The sequence below is a fragment of the Anastrepha ludens genome, chromosome 6 (assembly GCF_028408465.1).
Source record: "Anastrepha ludens isolate Willacy chromosome 6, idAnaLude1.1, whole genome shotgun sequence".
In the NCBI taxonomy this organism is placed as follows: domain Eukaryota; kingdom Metazoa; phylum Arthropoda; class Insecta; order Diptera; family Tephritidae; genus Anastrepha; species Anastrepha ludens.
The window spans coordinates 11,757,592-11,781,015 of NC_071502.1; the positions used below are offsets into that span (position 1 = coordinate 11,757,592).

A 23,424-nucleotide genomic window follows, 5' to 3' on the forward strand; every position below is an offset into this window, starting at 1 on the left:
ATGCCCACACGTTCTTTTGATATCTTTACGATGCCAGCTAACTCGCGCAATTTCACTTTCCGATCACTCAAAACAATTTTGTCGTTTTTTTTGATGTTTTCTGGTGTTACTGTCTCATTTGGTCGCAGTGGACGTCTGTCTCATAGAATATCCACGACCACGTTTGAAGACAGCAAACCATCGTTTGCTTGTTGTTTTTGATGAAACGGAGTCCCCATAATACTTTTCAAGCCATTGCCTCGCTCGAACGGTATTTTTTCCCATCAAGAAACAGTGAAAAATTAAAACACGAAACTCTTTTTTATTCATTGTTTGAAAATAAGAATAGTAGCGTCAATCTTAGCATAATAACTCACGAACTAATGAATAGAATATCATGAAATTTTAACAGTTATTTTTTTTAAGGCTAGTTCTAACTGAAAAAGAGGTGAATGCAATAAACCTAGAGCCGCCCATGTGCTATTTTTTAGTCTACCATCACTTGATGTTTTCATCCAAAGAGAGGCCTTGAAGGCCATCTGCATGCTGAAGTTCAATGGGAATTGGTATGCCCCCTGTTCGGCATTGGACAACAGAGAAGGCATGGAAATCAATCCAACGATCCTCCGCATGCCCCTGATAAGAAAAGAGATTGAAAAGAGATACAGTGTGGTGCTGTCATAGGCTCAATTGTGGTCAAACGCTGAAAATGAGCTCGGCAACACTGTTTCCACATTTGCACGGATGGCTCCAGGACCGAGCACGGTCCCGGCTATGGTGTCTACGTAGAATCCAACGGGCCAAAACTGCACTTTGCTCTTAGAATGCACGCATCTGTATTTCAAGCGGAGATGCATGCTGTTCAAGACGCGATGAACTTTGTTGTGGAAAACAGATGGAGAGACAGATCTATATGTGTCTGCAGCGACAACCAAGCTGAGCGCATGGCTTTAGACAGCCCTCCAACCACTTCAAGGGTAGTTGTTTCCTGTAAATGCAGGCTAAACTATGTCGGTAGATATAATATCCTGAAGCTAACATGGATCCCGGGACACGTGTGTATCGCGGGTAACGAGATCTCTGACTCTTTAGCTAGTATGGGCTCTGAGGCCAACTTCTTTTGCCCGGAGCCCGTGCTGCTACTCCCTTCAGTAGCCATCAAAGCCACGGTTAGCAAACGGGTTACTTTAACCCACAAGCTAGTCTGGCAGGCTGAGAGAGGCAGTTTTGATGTTACCTGTCATGTCCGGACGACTACCGCAGTTACTCCTGTCGTTAAGCAGAAGGGACTGTAGGCAACTGGTTGCACTGATGATGACCCACTTTCTATGGGCAAAACACATGAAAAAGGTAGATATCTCACACAGTGTACTCAGCATGTGGAGAGGAGAGTGAGATGGCGGACAACTTTCGGTGCAACTGCCCGGCCTTCGCTCGAATCAGGCTTGAGGTCTTTGACACTGATGTGTTAAGAAGCGACCACCTTGGCTCCTTAGCTCCTGGACAAGATCTACTCAGACTTCTTTGGAGGTTGGAGAGATTTAAAGAAAATTTAAAAAGGGAACCCGAGTGCAGTACAATGGACTTAATTATATCTGAGTGCTGTAAAAAGGTGCAAAAAATTGCAAAAAAAAATATAATAAATTTCAAAAACTCATGATGAAAATTTTCAACTTCAACTAATGAACCATATTTTTTTAAATATTAACGAAAAAATTCTGCATCAAAAATGTCGTGAGTACTGTAAAAAGCAGAAGAGTCTGATTTATGTGATCTCAAGTGTACGTAGCGCTGGGTTTGTAGTACGACCATATGCAGGTACCTCAGTAAGTTCATAAGCCTCATAAGAATGCTTTGACTCAGCGCTATGCCCAACGTTTCAACTTCGTATGCATGTATGTATGTATGTATAAGGGTATTCCTCAAAATTTACAATGCCTTTTTACAAACCGACACTCACACACTCAACCAAATGTATACATATGTACATACAATGGCATACGTGCGCAGATAAAAAATAAGGCAGCTACCACACCAAAAAAAAAAAACAGAAAAAAATCAACAATAATATGGACAGACAATGACTTAACGCATTGTGGGTCAAAGTAAACAAAAACTAAACAAAAAAAAGTAAATTGGAGAAACAAAAACGACAAGCAAATGTACGCGTGTAGCGCTGGCTAAACTAAATACACAATGCGCACACAAACATGCGATGGTAGATATGTATACGTAGATGTGTATGTATCCATGTATGTATATTATGCATGTTTGCTCATCGCTTACTTGTTGCCTGCTTGGCTGTGTTGATTTCCTAATAAAAATGACCTTTGCATGTTAATTGCTTCAAGTGTTGTTGTTTTTGTAACGCGCTGCAGTTGCCGTCAAATGTACAATGCTCTTCAGCTATTATTACTGTTGTTGTTGTTGTTGTATGCATCTGTTTTTATTGTGACTGTCGGGCATGTGTTCTGTTTTATCAGTCTGACCGTTTATTTGGCGTCCCATATCTGATGTTCGAGTGTCTGACTCTGTATCTGTCTATCCGTCTATCTTTTTCCGCTTCTCTGTCGCTGTCTGGGGTCTGCGCTGAAATTTATTTCCATTTTTTTCTGTATGCCTCTACACATTTTTAACAACGCGACTGTGAATTATGTACACAAAACGTTATTTACGTGGGTCACTAATTATATTGTGAGCCTAATGAATAAAAAATTGTCGAAAAAAATTCATATGGTGTGGCCAATCGTTAACCGTTAACCGGCTCTCAGCGAAATTGAAAGAATCAGCTGATTGGCTGACGTAATGACGTAACTGGGGTTAAGAAGGCGGATTGCTGAGAAAAACTGAGATTATGTTAGCGAAATAAGCAAAAAATCAACGCTGTCTTCGCTTAGGTTGCTTCGTTGCCATTTGAACTCCGCTTGATTGATTGAGCATTCTGCTGCCGATTGCTGGTGACGAATTGGTTACCCGCTCAATTTCGTTTTTCACCATAATTGAAGGCCAAACCTGTAGCGCCATTCACTAACTTGAAACGGTTCGACAATTGTTATTTTTCTCTGCAGTATTTGACGTTTGCACTAACGATTATACTACTCACAGCTGCCTTCTTCTATTTATTCAAACAAATGGCCTCTTAGTCAAACTAAGCCAAGAAGCACCGAGAGATTTGGTAACTCCTAAAACACTTAGGCTAAAAAGCCCATTGTATTTAAAGCACTAGAAAGTGAAGAAAATGAAGCCGTTCGGAATCGGCTTGAAACTGTAGGTCCCTCCATTTGTGGAATAACATCAAGACGCACGCCACAAATAGGAGGAGGAGCTTGGCCAAACACCCAAAAAGGGTGTACGCGCCAATTATATATATATTATATGCATATTGGGTAGTCGAAAAAGCCTTTTCGTATTTTGTTAATAGATGTCGTTGGAGTCATCTATCTTCAGTGCTACCAATCACATTGTGTCATATCATATGGTGTCAGAAAGGTGACATTTTAAGCTTCATTTAACAAAAACAAAAATTAAATACGGAGAAGTTGAAAAAAAGTTATAGCTGTTCAAAAGTGTGAAATGAGTGAAAATAATGAAGAAATTCGCTATATTTTGAAATTTTTGAAAAAAGGGAAGAATGCCACGCAAGCCACCAATGAAATTTGTGAAGTTGCATCAGTTCGCGTAGCACAACAATGGTTCGCTCGCTTCCGTTCTGGAATTTTCGATGTGAAAGATGCACCTCGCTCCGGTCGATCTATCGTTGAAAAAGTCGATGAAATTATGGACCGTCACATAAGCTGCCATGACATCGCCAAGGCACTAAAAATTCATCATCAAACGGTTTTGAACCATTTAAAAAAGGCTGGTTACAAAAATAAGCTCGATGTTTGGGTACCACATAAGTTGTCTGTGAAAAATTTAATGGACCGAATTAACATCTGCGATTCTTTGCTGAAACGAAATGAAATCGAACCATTTCTGAAGCGAATGGTAACAGGAGACGAAAAGTGGATCAAATACCATAATAATGAGCGAAAAAGATAATGATGCAAGGGTGGTGAAGCTCAACAAATGGTCGCAAAGCCAGGATTGACGCCTCGAAAGGTTATGCTGTGTGTTTGGTGGGATTGGAAAGGAATCATCCACTATCAGCTGCTCCAGCCTGCAACGATTGATTCTACACTTTACTGTCAACAACTGATAAGATTGAAGCAAGCAATCGAAAAAAAAACGGCCAGAACTGATCAGCAGAAAGGGCGTCGTCTTCCATCAGGACAACGCTAGGCCACACACATCTTTGATGACCGGGCAAAAACTGGGAGAGCTTGGCTGGGAAGTTTTGATGCATGCACCATATAGCCCTGACCTTGTACCATCGGACTACCATTTGTTTCGGTCAATGCAAAACTCCCTTAATGGAATAACGTTGGCTTCAAGAGAAGCCTATGAAAATTACTTGTCGCAGTTTTTCGCCGAGAAACCACAAAAGTTTTACAATGATGGAATAATGCCTCTAGAAGAAAAATGGTAAAAGTTGGTCGACCAAATGGTACATATTTGGTTTAATAAAGTTCATTATAAATATAAAAAAAAAACTGAGTTGAAGTTTGATTAGAAATACGAAAAGACTTTTTCGACTACCAATATATGTAAAAATTAAAATTTCCACAATATCGGATGCTCACTATATCCAGACACGACCGTACTTTCACAACGGTTTATGTCACGTGAAGCTTAACATTTTTTCAAATTTTTTGGCGCAAGTTTATATTTATAATAAATTTTATAACTCCATTGCACAAACAACACCAGTTTTGTTATTGTTTTTGTATGGAGAGCGATGCACCTTAGCATGCATGCTACCACCCACGCACTTATGCACCTAATCACTACTCTGGCTATAACTTTAGCTTATATTCCACTTACGCAGTGCAACACCTTAGCTGCCTGACCGCAAACTTAGTTGCTGCTATTTCTGATCACAATATTTTTTTTGCGTATATAAAATTTCCGCCTTCTAAATTCGCTTGGAGCTCTTAACTTAACTAGCTTATTTATCGTACTTCTTACTGTTGTTGTTGTTGTTGATTTTGATATTATACTACATATTTTGAAATATCGTTGTGACAATTTCTAGTTTCTTCAGGTATCAACCGATCTTGTTGTGTTACTTGATCGTCTTCTCGCTGTCGTTGATGATCTTGCCAAACTAGTGTTCGTTGCCTGCTATTTTAATGTTGTGACTCGAATCCAACAACAATGCCGTCGCTCGTTTTGTTTATGCGTCTCGCGTGCAACGGTAACTGCCGCAATGGCGACTACGACCGCTCGCATCGACATACCTCCATAGATGTTGGCAGGTATGCTGGCGCCATGCGCATTTCATGCTGCTTACCAATAAGCTAGTATAACAACAACAACAACACTAACAACAAAAACAAAACGACGTTCAACTACATACATATTTAGCTCAACTTGTTTTAAAAATGCCCTGCTTCCCTTTCAGGTTCTTTGCACTGTTCGCTATTGGTTGATCTGCCGTCGCCGCTTAACTTTTGCCACTTGTCACTACCTCGCTCGTTCTTGCGTCTACCTTTACTTGGACTATATGTACATATGCATACATATATACTAATGTGTGGCTGTGTGGCTGTTTAAATACGCGAGTATCTTCTAAATGAATACATACCTTTTGTTTTTATTAGATTGCTTGCTGCGTACACACGGCACTCGTTTATTAATGACTTCAAATATGTGTGTGCGTGCTGTGGTTGTTGTTGTTACGCTGTTGCATTTTGATCTCCTTGTTGCTTCCTGGAGGCAGTGTTGCGCTTTTCCGTCGGCCACTTGAACGTCGGACACTGTGTCGCCAGTGCTGACTTCGTCTGCGTCTTCGTCTACGGCATACACTTTTTATACCTCCTCAAGTGTGTTCACTTACACATACACAGGCACACTGCACGTGCGTGTTTAGTTTGAAAATGGGATGTGCCGGCAGGGTATTCCTCGACCTTTTTCTTAAGTGTTTTAATGTTTGCTTTTGTGTTTTTTGTTTTTGGGCTGCGCTTCTTCGTGTTTTGTTTTTTCTGCTACTTTGGCTTGATTTGGTAGAATTCTCACAGCAAATTCGTGGAACTCAATTAAATGCGCCGACACAGTTATTCTTTGCACTTTTGGTTATGGAGTGAGTCAATCGAATTTTATCTGCTTCTTAACGCGCACGTTTGGGTTGCTTCAGGCGAAGTGAAGATCATTTGCAGATCACTTGAACTTTTCTCGTTAAACTCTGCCTGCATGAGTTGAGGGGTTTTGTGGTGGCACAGTGTGCGATTTTTCGGCTGAGCTTTCCTTTTCTACCACGACATATTTGGTTATAATGTCTAAGTGCGTGGACCGAATTTAAAAATTATAACACGCAAATGTAGTCACTATATCAGCCTTTTGATTTATATTCTTTTTATAAATTAAAATTAAGAATTAATAGCAATATTTCACGTTAAAAATGCATCTTTTTTTCATAAGCTTGAAAAAATGCCCCATTACAGAGAAAACACAGAAAAGTAACAAAATCACTTATAAATATTCTTTATTACATTAAGACTCGATTTAAAGCTATTTTTACTAAATAATAGTCCAAATTCTATTAAAATTCTATTATTACAAATGTTCTTCTAACCGTTTGTAATACCGTGCAGAATAAATTTGAGGAGCGAACTGTCAAACGAACATTTGAGAGAGAGAAGAACAAAGCGAAATAAGAAAAACCCAGTCAACCAAAAGGGAACAATTCTTTCATTATTATTTTTATTATTTAAAGGGCGCTTGGCTGGAGTTTAGAACAGTGCCGATCTTGGAATTTCTGGCAAACTATAATGCTTTTTTTAATGAAACTTGGTGGAGATGTTAGTGAGGTGTTAAGGAACACTCTTTATAACTTTAAATTAATCGGGAAATAATAATTTTTTAATTATTTACATTCAAAATGCCCTTGGGAACATCAGTATAATTTGCCACATTACACTCTATATTTTTTAACATTTCACTATAAATCACCAAATATACACTCACACGCGTGTTTTTACCGATTTTTATGCTAATATTTTAATTATATCTATTAAAATTAAATGCAAATACATTTGCCTATGCAATCACATTCCAATTTTAAGCGCGAATAAGAAGAAGATTGGAATGCCAACAGTATGGTGTTGCCGGATGCCTGCAAATGAAAACAAAAAATAAGTTCTTAAGTTTAGTCTTAATCATGGGGGTCGGGGTTATTGTGCCTCCTTATTACATACACGCATATGACGTTTTAATTTTGGGTTCAATGGTTTTAACACAGAAAGGAGTTTTACGCAAAAATACTGTGGATTGCGTAGCCGGAGTTGGACTGATGAGGGTTATTTTTTTGAAGCGCGGCCGAAGGCCGCCCACGCAAAAAGGAATTCTACGCAAAAATACTGTGGATTGCGTAGCCGGAGTTGGACTGATGAGGGTTATTTTTTTGAAGCGCGGCCGAAGGCCGCCCACGCGAAAGGGAGTTCTACGCAAAAATACTGTGGATTGCGTAGCCGGAGTTGGACTGATGAGGGTTATTTTTTTGAAGCGCGGCCGAAGGCCGCCCACGCGAAAAGGAGTTCTACGCAAAAATACTGTGGATTGCGTAGCCGGAGTTGGACTGATGAGGGTTATTTTTTTGAAGCGCGGCCGAAGGCCGCCTACGCGATAAAGAGTTCCACGCAAAAATACTGTGTTAATCAATTTAATTACTTTATTATTTTTTGTGATACGCTTAATATCATTGTTTTTAAGTTTAAATGAGTTGTATGTTTTTATTTTCAAATTCATTTCTCAACTTTAAATTACAGCAAAAAATACTGCAGTTTTACAATGAACCTTCCACTGAACATCCCTGCGTGCGAACTTCGTTTTCATTTCAGGTGTATGGCAACACCAACTTTTCGCTAAATTATAGAACTTTAACATTAAATTACTTAAAAACTATAAGCCTCCGGCAGGTTCTGTTTTCAGTTTTAAGATGAGGATACACCCCTCTATCACCCCCTTTTTACCGTTTTTTCCAAAGCGATCGGCACTATACTAAATTCTAGCCGGGCGCTTTTTTGATTTCAAATATACATATATATTACAAAAACAAATATTTTTACAAATACTGAAAATTTGGAATAAAAATCGCGCGATTTTTAGTCCAAATTTTCGCCTGCGGCGCTTTTTTTGATTTCAAATATAAATATATATTACAAAAACAAATATTTTTACAAATACTGAAAATTTGGAATAAAAATCGCGCGATTTTTAGTCCAAATTTTCGCTTGCGGCGCTTTTTTGATTTCAAATATACATGTATATTTCAAAAACAAATATTTTTACAAAAAAAACATTTTATAAATAGTGAAATAATGCAAAATCGAACATTTTTTGACCTAAATTTTCGCCATCGGCATTCATAACTTTTACGATAAAACAACGTTTTCATAAATGTTATGAAATATAAAACCTAAGTTAAATGCTTGCTGGGTTGACGACTGCTGTATACTCTTCTCTTCAACTGTATTTCAGTACAAACTGCAAATGCGGTCGGAAAAAACCTAATTTTTAAACATCTCCTGGGAGTTCTATAGGGACACTAGGAGGTTGGGACTTTCACAGTTATAATGGTGTAACCTTGCTCTTTCTAATGGGCGTGGTGGGTGGTGCCACGCCCCCTCCCTCTCCGCCCCCCATCCAAATATATCGTGGTAGTAAAGGAAAGTTTTGCCGATTTTTCTTAAAAATATAAACTTTTCTAAATGCCCGGTTTCACTTAGAGAAATTCAAATTTTTCTAAATTCATTTAGCAGCTGATCGTCGGCGATCGCGTCAGTCAACACATAATAAATCTTTTCATTTAATTGTTTGCACTATTTTAATGATTCTCACACACACAATTACACATTTGCACTTCAAAGGCGCGGCTGGCATTATTGTTGATTTATGCAATTAAAATTTTATGAAAGAATATTACAAACCTTCGCGTTTCGACATAGTATTCCACTGAACGAGATGACACACTTTTTTCACTGTTTAATTTACTGAAACTATGAGGAAATATTTCATATTTTCTTTTGCTTATTCAATTCAGTAATTATTTGCTTTGTAAAAATTTGCATTTCCCGTAACGATCTATTCGCCCGCTCATTACACTTGTGCGGCATTTCGAAATAAAAACATTTGTTTCCTGCGCTGTCGATAAAAATTTAGAATGTGCTGTAAAGTACACACCTACATAAGCAGATATGCAATTATTTATTTTCCAAATAACATAAATTCAATTCATACTCGTACGCTGATCTCAATAAACACGATCGATTCTTCATTCTCGACGAGTCACTCTCACTACTTCTTTTTCTTTACACTAACTCGACAGCACACAGAGAATCGCGTGGTCTTGACGTATGCAACGTTACGCTTAAACTGAAATATTTTCTATTTGATTCACACAAAACACAATAATGCAGTGATCGTTGAACGTCGAACATCGAACGCCGACGTAGACGTCGCAGCGCGCACTGGCTTGCCTAAAGGCATACACACATCCATACATACATTTGTGCATAGAAATCGTGCTGCCCAAGAAATCTGGCAGCAGCAGTAGCAGCGACGGCGTGGAACACCGATTGCCATGTTGAAGTCAGCGCTGACTGCAGACGCCCCACCAACACTCAAGTTCGTTGATAGTGCGTTGTCGGCAATGATAACAATAACAACACAACAAATAAGGGGAAGAATAACAGCTACTCAACAGCGGGTAAACTAAGAAGCAGAAAATTACAAAAAACAAAAGAGGCGAAAAAAAGTGTATTTAAGTGCACAACAACAGCAACGGCTAAACAAGTCTGGCTTTGGTGTCTATGGTGACTATGTGACTGTGTGACTGTGTGGCCCAACGGCGCCGATGGAACCCGGACAGTGGAGACAATAACCCAAAGCAACGGCCAACATTTTTACACTTGTGACCGAACAGCAGACACATCGACAGACATTCGGACAGACATGATAGTTCGAGTGAGCGGGAGGGTTAATTGAATGCGACATCACAGGCTGAGTGAGGGACCGGCAGAGTGAGAAAGGGGCATTGTATATATGTATGTAGGTAGTGCATATGTATGTATGTGCTTGCATTGTCGGTGTGTCTCCAATAATGCTGGCTTAGCGTTTGTATGCCGCAAACATATGTATATACATACACACTTACTCATATATACATACATGTTTTTGTAGCTGCTGCAGCACTGCCTGCACTTCTAGATGCATACATACATACACATGTACACACACATTTCGCATATTCTTCACACTGTGCAATTTAAATCACCACTTGACTTGCATGGCGTCGTCAGTGTGCCGGTGACGACGACTACGATCACTTGTTTTCTGATTGCCTTTTTTCTTTTGATTGCCTGCGAAAATGCAACAGATGATCGTCGCCCAGCACTTGTGGTTATGTAGCACTACTGATTGTCTTGTGTTTTTTGTTATTGCATTTTTTTTCCCCCACTGATTACACGCACGATCTGAACTGAGCGATCGTTCATGTTGCGAGTTTTGTTCGTCATACGGATTGAGTGTTCGTCGTCGAGCTCTGGCACCTAAGATTTTGCTAAGCAAAAACGTACACATTGTAAAAAAATACATATTTGATATTCTTTAATGTTTTTTAGCACCTGCCAGCTTGATCGTTCTTTTGTCGCGATCATCAAAGCAATCAAGTAAAAACACGTAATGCTAAATAAGAGTTACTCTCAAGAGAACGTTGACGATGCGAGTTATAAAATAGTAGGTACAACAACGCGGCAAAAACAAAAAACAATCTGTTAAAGAATCATTGCTTTCATACCAACCACGCTCGCAGCGACGAGTGACTGAAAAAAATGCGACAAGTTCGCAAGAATTCAAGACTCATAGACGGCGTGTACGTCAAACCCAACAACGAGCGACGAAAATGGTGCCTATGTGTTGATACGACCACGACCAACGCGACCAATGTAGAGTCGCCCCAACCAAACCAACAATTGCTGTGCTAGTGGTAGCCACACTAGACAACAGCGAATACCGCGAACGAGTTTAACATACGACAATACAGCACAACACGAACAACTGTTAGAACTAGCAACAATGACAGCTATGACATGACAGCCGCAGAACAAGCGATAAGAGCGCAAAACGACGAAAACAATTCATATGTATGTGCATACATACATAATATATGTAAAAGTAATAAAAAGAAAAAAATGGTAAAAAAAAGAAAAAAAAAACACACACAACTAATAAACGAGTATGACAAAGAAATAAATAAAATTATTGCTGAAAACGAAAATGAGTTGCTTACGCAGGGAAGCGACGAGAAATACTTACTACAAATAAATTCTCCTCTGATAGGTTGAGCTGGGTAAGTTGAGTGAATGCAAGGAGGTGGACCAGGGCTCGAGTTCTAATTTAATAGCAGCGTAACGCAGGAAGTGATCGGTCCACTGTATGATTTGGTGCACGAAATTTGTGACGACACGATCGGCAGTTTGGGTATTCTAAGATATGTAAATAGAATTGCCTTGCAAGTGACAAGATAAGATATGTAAATGTAATTTAGGTAAGGTAAAATGGACGGACCTGTAAGAACAAAGACGGCGAACTGGGGACTGACGTTCAAAGCAATCTTAAATTATGGAGGGAACACTTCACGAACCTATTAGACAGTGACAGCTGCTCATGAGAGAATGTGAAGATTCCGATACCCCAATCGTTGACGACGGAATGGTCGTTCCGCTACCCGATTATGACGAGAATAGCGATAACGCGGCTAAAGAACAACAAAGCAGCGGGTGCCGACGGACTGCCGGCTGAGCTATTCAAACATGGCTGCGTGGAGCTGGTAAGGTACATGCATCAGCTTCTATGCAAAATATGGTCGGATGAAAGCATGTCTGTCGATGGGAATTTAAGTGTGATCTGCTCAATCCATACGAAGGGCGATCCTGCAATTTGTGCCAATTACCGCGGGATTAGTCTACTAGGTAAATATCGCCTATAAGGTTCAAGCGAGCGTATTGTGTGAAAGGCTGAAGCCCACCGCCAACCAATTGATTGGACCTTATCAGTGTGGCTTTAGACCTGGAAAACCTACCATCGACCAAGTATTCACAATACGCCAAATCTTGGAAAAGACCCATGAAAGGAGATTCGACACACACCATCTTTTCGTCGACTTCCAAGCTGCATTCGACAGTACGGAAAGGAGTTATTTGTATGCCGCGATGTCTGAATTTGGTATCCCCGAAAAACTAATACGGCTATGCAAGATGACGTTGCTCAACAGCAGCAGCGCCGTCAGAATTGGGAAGGACCTCTCCGAGCCGTTTGATACCAAACGAGGTTTCAGACAGGGTGACTCGCTGTCGTGTGATTTCTTTAACCTGATGTTGGAGAGCATCGTACGAGTCGCAGAACTCAGGAACAATATTTTATAAGAGCGGACAATTGCTGGCGAATGCCGATGATATCGATATTATCGGTCTTAACAACCGCGCTGTTAGTTCTGCCTTCTTCAAACTGGATAAAGAGGCAAAGCGAATGGGTCTGGTGGTGAACGAAGACAAAACGAAGTACCTCCTGTCTTCAAACAAATAGTCGGCGCACTTGCGTACCGGCACCCACGTCACTGTTGCCAGTTATAATTTCGAGGTTGTACAGGACTTCGTTTATTTAGGAATCAGCATGAACCCCGATAACAATGCCAGCCTTGAAATCCAACTTGTCAACAAGCGCTACTTTGGACTAAGTAGGCAATTGAGTAGTAAAGTCCTCTCTCGACGAACGAAACTAACACTCTACAAGGCTCTCATCATGCCCGTCCTAACGTATGGCGCAGAAGCTTGGACGATGACAACATCCGATGAAGCGACGCTTGAAGTGTTTGAGAGAAAGATTCTGCGTACGATTTTTAGACCTTTGCACGTTGGCAGCGGCGAATATCGCAGGCGATAGAACGATGAGCTGTATGAGCTTCACGACGACATAGACATAGCACAGCGAATAAAGATCCAGCGGCTACGTTGGCTGGGTCATGTCATCCGAATGGATACAAACGCTCCGGATCTGAAAGTATTCGATGCGGTACCAGCTGGTGGTAGCAGAGGAAGAGGAAGGCCTCCCCTGCGTTGAAAAGATCAGTTGGAGAAGGACTTGGCTTTATTTGGTGTGTCCAACTGGCGCCAGTTAGCACGAGAAAGAAACGACTGGCGCGCTTTGTTAAACGCGGCCAAAACCGTGTAAGCGGTTATCGCGCCAATTAAGAAGAGAAGAAGAAAAATAGGTGTTATTTTCGAAATTTCAATTAAAAAAGGTAGGCGGTAAGAATTTGTCTATTCTATTTGTGCAATGCGATGCTTGTTGCCCAAGGAATATTAATCCTAGATGATTTAAATTTGGTTTGGCTTTATTCAACAATTCTTTCCATTCAATTATTTTTTGGCTTTCAATATAATTAATCGTTATTTTTTGACTGATATTTTTGCAATCAAAAATGATACGTTAAGAGGCTGGCTTTATTTTTGCTGGTTAGAAATAAAAGTTGAAATTTGACTTTTATTTTTTCGGTAAAAAAAAAAAATTTTTTAAATTTTTTAATTTCTCTTTCGAACAAAAATAATATTAGCAGTTTACCTTTTTTTAACAATACAATTGTTTTGTTTTTTTAACTATTATATTAAACACTGCTCTGTTACAAACCACCTTTTGGGCTAATTTTTAACGATTTTAAGTATCGGCTAAGTTTTAGGTTTTATATTTGACCGAAAAAAATTAACTTTTGTTATAGAATAACAATTATTTATTGCCTCTGTTGAAAAAAGAGCAAAACTGTTACGATCTCAGAGTTAAGCTGTATTCCTGGGCGAAGGAAACGCTGACAGTGGCCTCATACAGCACCACTGGGTCAGGTTACACGTGCGATTAGAAAAAAGGTTTCAAATCAAATTTTGTCAACAAATTTTTCAATAACCTCTTTGGGCTTTCAAACCAACGAAAAAGGTGGTGTATACAGTCTTTTGCCCATCACTGTTTGCACATAGGCACTATTTATATGCATTCAGTTCTTGTCCAATCAGCGATAAAGCAACTGTTGGGTATCAATGATTGATTTTATGCGAACAATCTGAAAATTCAATAATCGGCAAAATCTACCATTCCACAAATCAGCTCAAAAAACTACAGAAATGCTCAACGAACCAACAAACAATAACCAACAGGCCGAGCGATCTGCCATTGCCTGATTTATGTGCGCATATGCATGTATGTGTGTATGTGTGTATGCTACCGTTGAAGTGCTACACTCAATTCACTGTGAACAATGAACAATGAAAACAAATAGCGAATGTATGAATTTTAATCGAATGCAAATGAAAAACTTTGTAAAAAGAAGAGGAAGAGCTGCACAATATTTAACAATTAGAGGGCGCAAAACCAGAGGCGGAAAAAAGAATTGCGAACGCGAACGTAATCGCAAATCAACAAACTCAACAAAAAAGAAATCGCGCGAAACACCAACAATCCGACGAGCGAATGACGACGAATGCGTAGAACGAGTCGAATGATCAACCAACCCGCAATTGTACACAACGACGAAAAAAAAAGTAGCAACAAAAAGCCATGAAACAGTTCAAGTGATGGTCGTCACATGCTCTCCACACCCCCACTCACTCGCTCACCCGCTCGATTACTCACTAAATAGCTCCAGCTGCTGAACGGTGGTGGTGGTGGGCAACCAACTATTACTACTACCGCCTATGTAGTGGCGAATGTGTGAGCCAGCGACGCGCCTTAAGAAACAAGTGAGTCGCCGTCGTCGAAACGTCGTCCATTAAATGCCGATCGTCAATGATCGCGCGAGCGCGCTTCTGGTGATCGCATCGATTTGTCTTTTTTTGTTGTTTTTGTTTTTTGCTATTGCTATTGTGGTGGCGACTGATCGGCCTATTCGTTGGTGGCGCGGCATTTAAACGTTGTCGAACGATAGACGACGATGTTAGGAAGTGCTTCTCCACTCGTTGCCGTCCCAGACAGTTGCTATGTATATGTTTGTGTGTGTGTGTGTGTATGTATGTATGTGTGTATGTATGTGCATATAAACAAACAATTGTATTTGAGTGAAGGCAAACACTCACATTGTTGCTGCTGCTCCTCGAATCTGAACATTTGTGGCGCGCACTCATTCAACGCTGCCAATCAACAACCAACGTCACGTCGCGTCATCCCCATCGTTCGTGATTCCCGGGCAATACTAAAAAGGTGTTGATGATCATCAAATGCAACATCATCATCATCGCGCTTATGACTGTCATGAGCAGCACGATCGGTAAGATACTACTTATAAATGGATGTATGTAGGCATGTATGCCATTTGTTGTTGGTGCCACAACAAAATCAAAAACAAAATATAATACAACAAACACAATGTTGGATACAAAAGAAAAAAAAAATATAGTGTATGAATAAAAATTCAAAGCCAGCAAACGTCTATTCAAGAATCATCCGATTTCGAAGACACGTTGCTGCTGTGCTTTCCATTGGTGCGGAGCGGCGCGGTGCGTTGCGGGTAGAGATGTGCCAAGCTGTTGGCGACAACCAGACGCCAAAGTGCCTCACACTGTTTTATATAACTTTTGTTTTTGTATCTATACACGATCGACACACACGCACATACATATACACACACACACATATACGTTGGAGCATACCTACATACATCGCTTGTTGTTATTCTTAGCCATTGTTGTTCTTTTGACGTAGTTGGTTATTGCTATTTTTATTTTCGTAGTGAACGTTGTTTTCAGCAGCGCAACACTTGGGCTGCGCTGAGGGTGCAGGCGGCGGTACTCGTACTGCTCTGACAGCAGACAATCTCTCGATTGATTCTCGTTGGGTCATTCGGCTGTTCATTGCTTGATATTTGCTCTTTCTCATACTCATATATTTTATTTTCCGTTGCCTTTGAAGTGTTCTACGGTTGAGCGCTATACTATAATCGTTCTTAAGCTGATCAGATCATGGCTGAGGTAATGCGAATGAAGATTGTCGGGTTGCCAGGCGCTGCTAATGCATTTTGAGTGGTGTGGATTAAGGGATTGATGGATTATAGATTATTATGTTGGTTGAGGTGTTTCCTGAAATAATTGCTGAGATGTAATTTTTCAAGGCAAGTGCTATTGAAGTAATTGCCATTTCTGTCTCCCTAAATCACTTAACTCAACTAACTACACTGAAAATGTATTGTAAGATGACATGAGATTTACGTGGCACGTAAATTTAGGTAAATGCGTTGATGTGGAAAATTGTTTCCTCTATGATTTCTACAGGTCATATGACAAAAGGAACTACCATGAAAGTGGGGAGAAGGTTGGTTTTGAGATTCAAAAGTATTCAAAAACGAAATTGGGTGACAGATAGTTTAGATTACTTTGGTAATAATAATAAAATAATAATTTTAATATTAAAATATTTTTCGAAATGAAGTCTAAGAAGGGCAAAAATCATTTATAAAGCCATTAAACGGTGCCAAAACCATATACTGCGAAAAATATATAGAGTAAGATCGGGTATTGTGGCCTATTCGGGTAATGTGGTCAACGTCTGAATTTTTTCATAATACTAAACATGCACTAGAAAGATTTCGTATGAACTTCAAATTCATATAACGAATGTTTTACGCTGCTCGTCTTTTGAATTCGACTCTTTACTGACGAGCAGTTGAACAAAATATTTTGAGAAGTGCAGTCGATTTGTTTTTCATTTGTTTTTTTATTCTGCATTTTTGAATGCGGTAAGAAACTCTTTTTAAATTATTTAAACAAAAGTTCGTAATACTTTTTCCTTGTAAGTGGTACAGTGGCTAATGTAGGCTAGTCAGCGTCGGGTATTGTGAAGTAGTAGCCCACATTACTCCCTTAGTATTTTCCTAATTCTCGTTAATTTTCCAGTTTTGTACAGGGTGGCCATAATATAGCGTTTGTTTTTTGAACCACCTATTTTTTTGAGAATGGTAACACAAATGACATGTCAAATGTGTTCATAATTTACTAAAAGGTTTGACCTTTACGAAATGGGACGCTATACGCTTGAACAAAATTGGGAAATATTGAAAACCTATTTCCAAAGTGGTGAGTCTTCTTCTTCTTTTCTGATTTTCCCATCGGTGGCTACGTCAATAAGCAAAATTGTCGGATTTGGGGCTCAGAAAATCCACACGTTACTGTAGAGAAGCAAATGCATCCACAACGAGTCACTGTTTGGTGTGGTTTTTGATCTGGCGGCCTCATCGGGCCATTTTTTTTCGAAAATGAGCGAGGAGCCGCGGTTACAGTAAATGGCGAGCGTTACCGTGACATGCTCAACGAGTTGTTTCCAAAAATTGAAGAGGATGACATGGACGTCATTTGGCTTCAACAGGAAGGTGCAACTTGTCACACTGCTAAAGTTACACTCGAACTTTTGGCTACCGTTTTTGAGAACCGAATAATCAGCCGAAATTCCGATACCAATTGGCCGCCTCGGAGCTGTGATTTAAGCCCGTTGGACTATTTTTTGTGGGGAGCCGTTAAGGACAAAAGGTATGCGAACCATCCAGAGACGATTGATGCCTTAAAACACGAAATTAAAGTTGCCATTCATGAAATTGGAGCAAAAACAATCGAAAATGTGCTTAAAAATTGGGTTGATCGAATGACCTACTGTAAAGCCAGTCGTGGCAGTCATTTGAACGATATTATTTTTTATTCATAAATGACAATATTCAATCTTTAAAATATAAAGAAAGTTTGAAAAAATATTGATAAGTGTTTTTTATAGCCGATTCAAAAAGCAAATTTTACATGGCCCGCCCTATATTTCCCAATTATACACATTTAGACATGCCAAAAGTGGATAAATAAGGAAATGGGACCCCGGGACCCAATTGTCAGTTTTTTCTCGAAAATCTGAAAAATATTTCCTGATGCCGCCATATTGTTAATTTTGAAAAGGCGCATGATTATTTTTTAATAAAACTAATTTCTCTTGTCCGATTGATTTTAGATGAATCTCCAAGGAGTTGTGATGATCAGCGGAAGGGACTTCTGGAGAAATGGGCTTCACACAAACAGCGATAACTTTTAAAATTATTATTATTTTTTTTTAATTTTGCTAAAGTCAAGTCGAAACCTGATGTATTAATGCTATATTTTTGTTTTTGTAAAATAAAGCGATTGACTAGCAAAAAAAAAAATTTTTGAAAATCATCATTTTACGAGCCTCTGACTACCCCTAACCCCATAAGAGAGCAACACCTTGATGATGTGACGACGCAGGACAGAGGAACCTGGCGCATGCGGAAAAGGAGGGTCGCACCCAAATAGGGACAAGGCAAATAGAGACAGAGGCGTCGTGCCTTAATCATATTTGACACTTGTAAACTAGACAACTGCAGTACACAAACAGACAAGCAATGGAGCGTACAAAAGAAAGATTTCCAGCACTTAAAACTTTTTGAAAATTTTATTTATTTACCAAAAAAGTTACTAAAAACAAAATTCAAATTGGAATATACACAGTATGTTCAATAAATAACAGAACTTTTTATTTAAATCATGGAACACGTAGAGCTATCTATTAAACTTTGATCATATTGAAAAGGTTCAAGCGTCAGCTTTTAACCGCAGCCAACTTCATGTAAATCGTTTGATAGGTTAAAAAGTTACGCGCCTTTTATTGACAGTATGTTTCGTGCTTGTGTCGTAAAAATACAATGGAGCAAAGAGCAAATATTAAATTCTGTGTTAAACTTGGAAAAACATTTAGTGAGACGTACGAATTGATGCAAACAGTTTATGGTGATGATTGTTTAGCTCGTTCAAATGTATATAATTGGTTTAAACGATTTAAAAATGGTCGTCAAGATTTGAATGATGATGAAAGACCTGGTCGTCCAGAAGCAAGTAATCGTGCTGAATTGGTGGAAAAAGTCCGCGAAATCATTGCTGTTGACGGAAATTTCACTATAAGAATGTTGGCTGAAGAATTAAATTCATCTGCTGGTACTATTTGGAAAATTTTAACTGACGATTTGGGTAAAAGAAAGGTTTGTGCACACTTTGTTCCACACCAATGAAATGAAGATCAAAAAATCGCTCGTGTAGAGCATTGTAAAGACATCATTTCAACAGCTGAAAATGATCCAGATTTTCTTGATTCGATCATAACTGGTGACGAAACATGGTGCTTCAAGTATGACCCGGAAACTAAGCGTCAATCTGTAGAATGAAAGACGAAAGGGGAGCCAAAAGCAAAGAAATTGCGTTTTCAGAAGTCAAGAATCACAACAACGTTGATCACGTTCTACGATTCCAAAGGTATTGTACAGAAGGAATTTGTTGCAGAAGGTCAAACTATTTATGTAGAATACTATTTACAAGTTTTACATCGTTTGTGGTCAAGAATTGTTCGTGTAAGACCTGAATATCCAGAGCGGAAACAACTGTTTTTATTGCATGATAATGCACCACCTCACAAAACCAAAAGTGTTCGTGAATTTTTGATGCCAAAACATATTTGTGTCATCGACCACCCTCGGTATTCTCCTGATCTATCACCATGCGACTATTTTCTGTTCCCTAAATTGAAAACTGCCATGAAAGGTGCGTTTTATGGTGATATTCCAGCCAATCAAGCAGCCGTGACACAGTGGTTAAAGAACATTCCCTTAGATGACATAAAAAAGTCCATGCAGAAATTGGTTGATCGTTCTGAACGTTGTATCGAGTTAAATGGAGACTATTTTGATTTTATCCTACATCTGAAAAGTTATGTTATTTATTGAACATACTGTGTATGTATGCATGAACATGTGAATGTCGACCCAAATCACTTCAAACTAATCTTATTTAATTTTTAATACATTCATGGCAACTCTACTAGCAAACGTACCAACATATATTTAGGTGTGTGTATGTGTATTTTTACATACTACGAGCTGCTTACATACATACATACAAATATGTATAATAATATCGTATGAATATTTGCTCATTGTGCGCCGATCAACAAATTCGTTCTAAATTCGTCTGTGTGCAAAAGATCACCACTAAGTTTGCCCGCACGTTGAGGGAATTGCAGCTGAGCCAACGACAGTGCCAGCGCCATCGGCGTCAGCATCACCACCGCTATCGCGGCAATCGCGCACATGTTGCTCTCAATCGAAATTCCTTGCCATTTTTTCTATGCTACGAGTTCGGCATAGAATGGCAACAAATAAAAACAAAAAATTAAAAAAAAATAAAAATAATAAAAAAAAACAAAGTTTCTATTCCTGTACCTACTATGTGGCTATAAAGTGGAAGACTACATTGGCAAAGACAACAAGAACAGTAGAAGCTATCAAACAAGAAGTTAAGCGGTCAGCAAAAACCACACCAACAACAATAGCGCACTCAGCCAGCCAGTCTTGTTGGTCGCTTGTCAATTGTAGTGGGTTGGCGTAAATTTGTGACCGAGTGTGTAGGTATGTGCCTGTGTATGTATGAATGTGTGTGTGTGATTGTTTAAAAAATTCTAGTTTTGCGAGTTTTGTTTCGCCACTACAAATATATGTCGATATGTGTGTATGTATATATTTCGCCCACCAACAATTTATGGAGACATATTGGCAGTTAATTTTTTGCTTAGAAATGTATGCACAGACACATACACTGACATACAAATGGGCATAAATATTTCATTAGAATTTCATTTAAGTTATTGCCACCACCGACTAGAGTAGATATTAGTTTTTTGGTTTTTTATTATTCCTTCAATGCGTGTGGCAGTTGTTTGTACCCAGAGAGTTGTGTGCCTTTGGCACAGTTGGCCACTATCGTCCACTAAAACCTTAAATATTCACGCACACATTGGCATGCCCACTTGAGTTTTTTTATGATTAAAAACTATTAGCGGGTGTTTATATGTGGCGTCATTTTATTGGTATTTATTTGTGGCCGGGTTTCAATTGATATCGCATTAGATTAGATTAGATTTGTGGGGGTTGGACAAGTACAAGCACTCAGTCAGAAAGACCATTGACTGTACTACGCCCGGATAGATTACAGTGGGAGGAGTAGAGAGACATAATAAATACATTATATATGGTTAGACGGTAAAATTGGTGCGAGGTCACTCTTCCGCGAATCTTTTGGATTCATTAATGAGGAAGAGGAATAGTGAAGAGGAAGAGATCCGGAAGAGTATGAAGTATATCAGTATATCGCATCTCAACAGCCTAAGTCTGATTCTTGAAAAAACCAGACAGCTACAGAGAAAATGCTCTGCAGTGTCGTCATCCTCAAGACAGGGTAGGCGTATTGGGCTGTCGACGACCCCAGGGCAGCCATATGCTGTCCACAGACGTTGTGCTCTGTGATTACACCCACCAGTACTCACAGCTCCTTTCTGCTAAGTTTTAGAAGAAACGTCACTAATTTCTTGTTTGGTTCTTTCGCTAAGCCCTTGGCTACTCAGCAGGAGCCCAACTCAGACCAACGTCTTCTATGGGTAGACCTCAGGAAATCGTCAACGCATAGTTGAATCGATGCAGAATTGACCCCTAGAAAGGGTCAGGGTCACCAATGGGCGTGTGCTTGCAGAGTCTTCATTAACTTGTTTATCAGCCAACTCGTTCCCTGTAATACCATAATGTCCAGGCACCCAAATAAGACAAACTTTGTTGTATTTTGCAACACTGTTCAGTTTTGTCATACGTTTATCGACCAATTTCGGAGAGCAGCGTGGGTTAGCAAGGGCTTTCAGTGCAGCTTGACTGTCACTGCAAATTCCAATACTACTACCCCGCCACTTTTTCACGATTAGCCAGTATGCCACGTTCAAGATGGCATAGACTTCCGTAAGGAATACCGTGGCCATCTGTCCTGTGGCATAGGAGTACCTAGTGTCTTCGTCTAAGTACTATCCAGATCCGCTACCAGCGCTGGTTTTGGATACATCGGTATAGAAAGTTGGCTGAAATCCCTTTAGTACAATCTCTGGACTTAACCATTGATCTCTATCTGCAATCAAAGCGTCATACTTCTCCGTAGTCTGGTTAGGGGGTTTCCTCTGGAGTTAACCATGGTAGCCTTCCCCCAGACTACAGAGGCGTATGTACACCTCGATACTTTTGTTTTTTTTCATTGCGTACTATGTACTGGATCGCGCGATCTAACTCCACTAAACTACTTTTTGTGGAATTTTTTGAAAAGTAAAGTCTACGTGAATAAGCCAAGAATGATTGCAGAGCTGAAACACAACATTTGGATCGAGATTGCTGAAGTCCATGCGATAATGTGTGGGTCAGTCCTTGAAAATTTTAATTCTCGCATGAGGCTTGGAAAAAGATGGACCCTTCAACCTAAGCATACATTATGGTTCAATAAGGTGGTAAGTTTGGTACAAAGTTCTAGGGAGAGATTACAATATCAAACTACTTAGAAGAATACAAAGATCAACCTGTGCAATAACGGGCGATGCAACCAGATAATGTCCTTGGGAGACGCTCAATACACTAACACACGTTATTCCAATATACCTACATATAAAGAAGACGGCAACCATGAATGAGTTTAGGTTAAATCAAGCGGGTCGCTGGAAAGAAGAAACTTATGGTCATCCAAGTCCTTCGACACTACAGTCTACACAGAAGTTTTAAAAATGGAATATGTTGTTGGCGCTGGTATATATTTTCATATACTTAAAATTGAAAAATCTGTGAATCTCCTTAATACAATAAAAGACACTGCGTCTTCCAGGTGGAAGTACTGGCAATTTGGGAAGCTTGTAAGCTAGTAATCGCAGATTCCTCTTTTCCTCTCTATTTTTTCGGATAGCCAAACTGAAAATCAGGCACTGAATGCAGTTACAACAACATCTAAAGTGGTGGAACAAAGTAGGAATAGGCTCACCACCTTGAGTGTAACCCATAAAGTAACCGTAATCTGGGTCCCGGGACTTCGGAACATTGAAAGTAACGAAAAAGCAGATGAACTGACAAGAGGGGGATCTGCCATGAATAACGCTCTTGTAGAATCGGTATTCACACCACTGTTTCCTTATAATATCTACAAATCGTGGATTGTGGATGGAGAGACCAGACAAAATGCAAAATTAGCAAAACGTTATGGCCCACCTACAGTCTCAACCAATCGACGACATTGATAAAGATGAACAGCCATAACTGGCTTTTGGTCTATCGGAGAGCAAGCAGCCGAAATTGGCATCCTTCACAAGAAATACTGTCATAATTGTAAACAACCTGAGAAAAAGGAAACTATCTTCCACTTCCTCTGTGAATGCCCTGCCCTATGGAAGGACAGAGCGTTATCCCTGTTAAACCGCTGT

At 39.5% G+C, this 23,424-nt stretch overlaps 1 protein-coding gene across 1 annotated transcript in view; it reads right to left on the reverse strand.

Annotated features, from left to right (window-relative positions):
- LOC128868906 (uncharacterized) overlaps positions 1-23,424 on the reverse strand; it is a 104,124-nt gene that overhangs the window by 71,713 nt on the left and 8,987 nt on the right. The window contains exon 2 of the mRNA XM_054111503.1: positions 5,666-5,756. Coding sequence (XP_053967478.1) covers positions 5,666-5,756 — 91 coding nt within the window. The remainder of the gene's footprint in view (positions 1-5,665; positions 5,757-23,424) is intronic.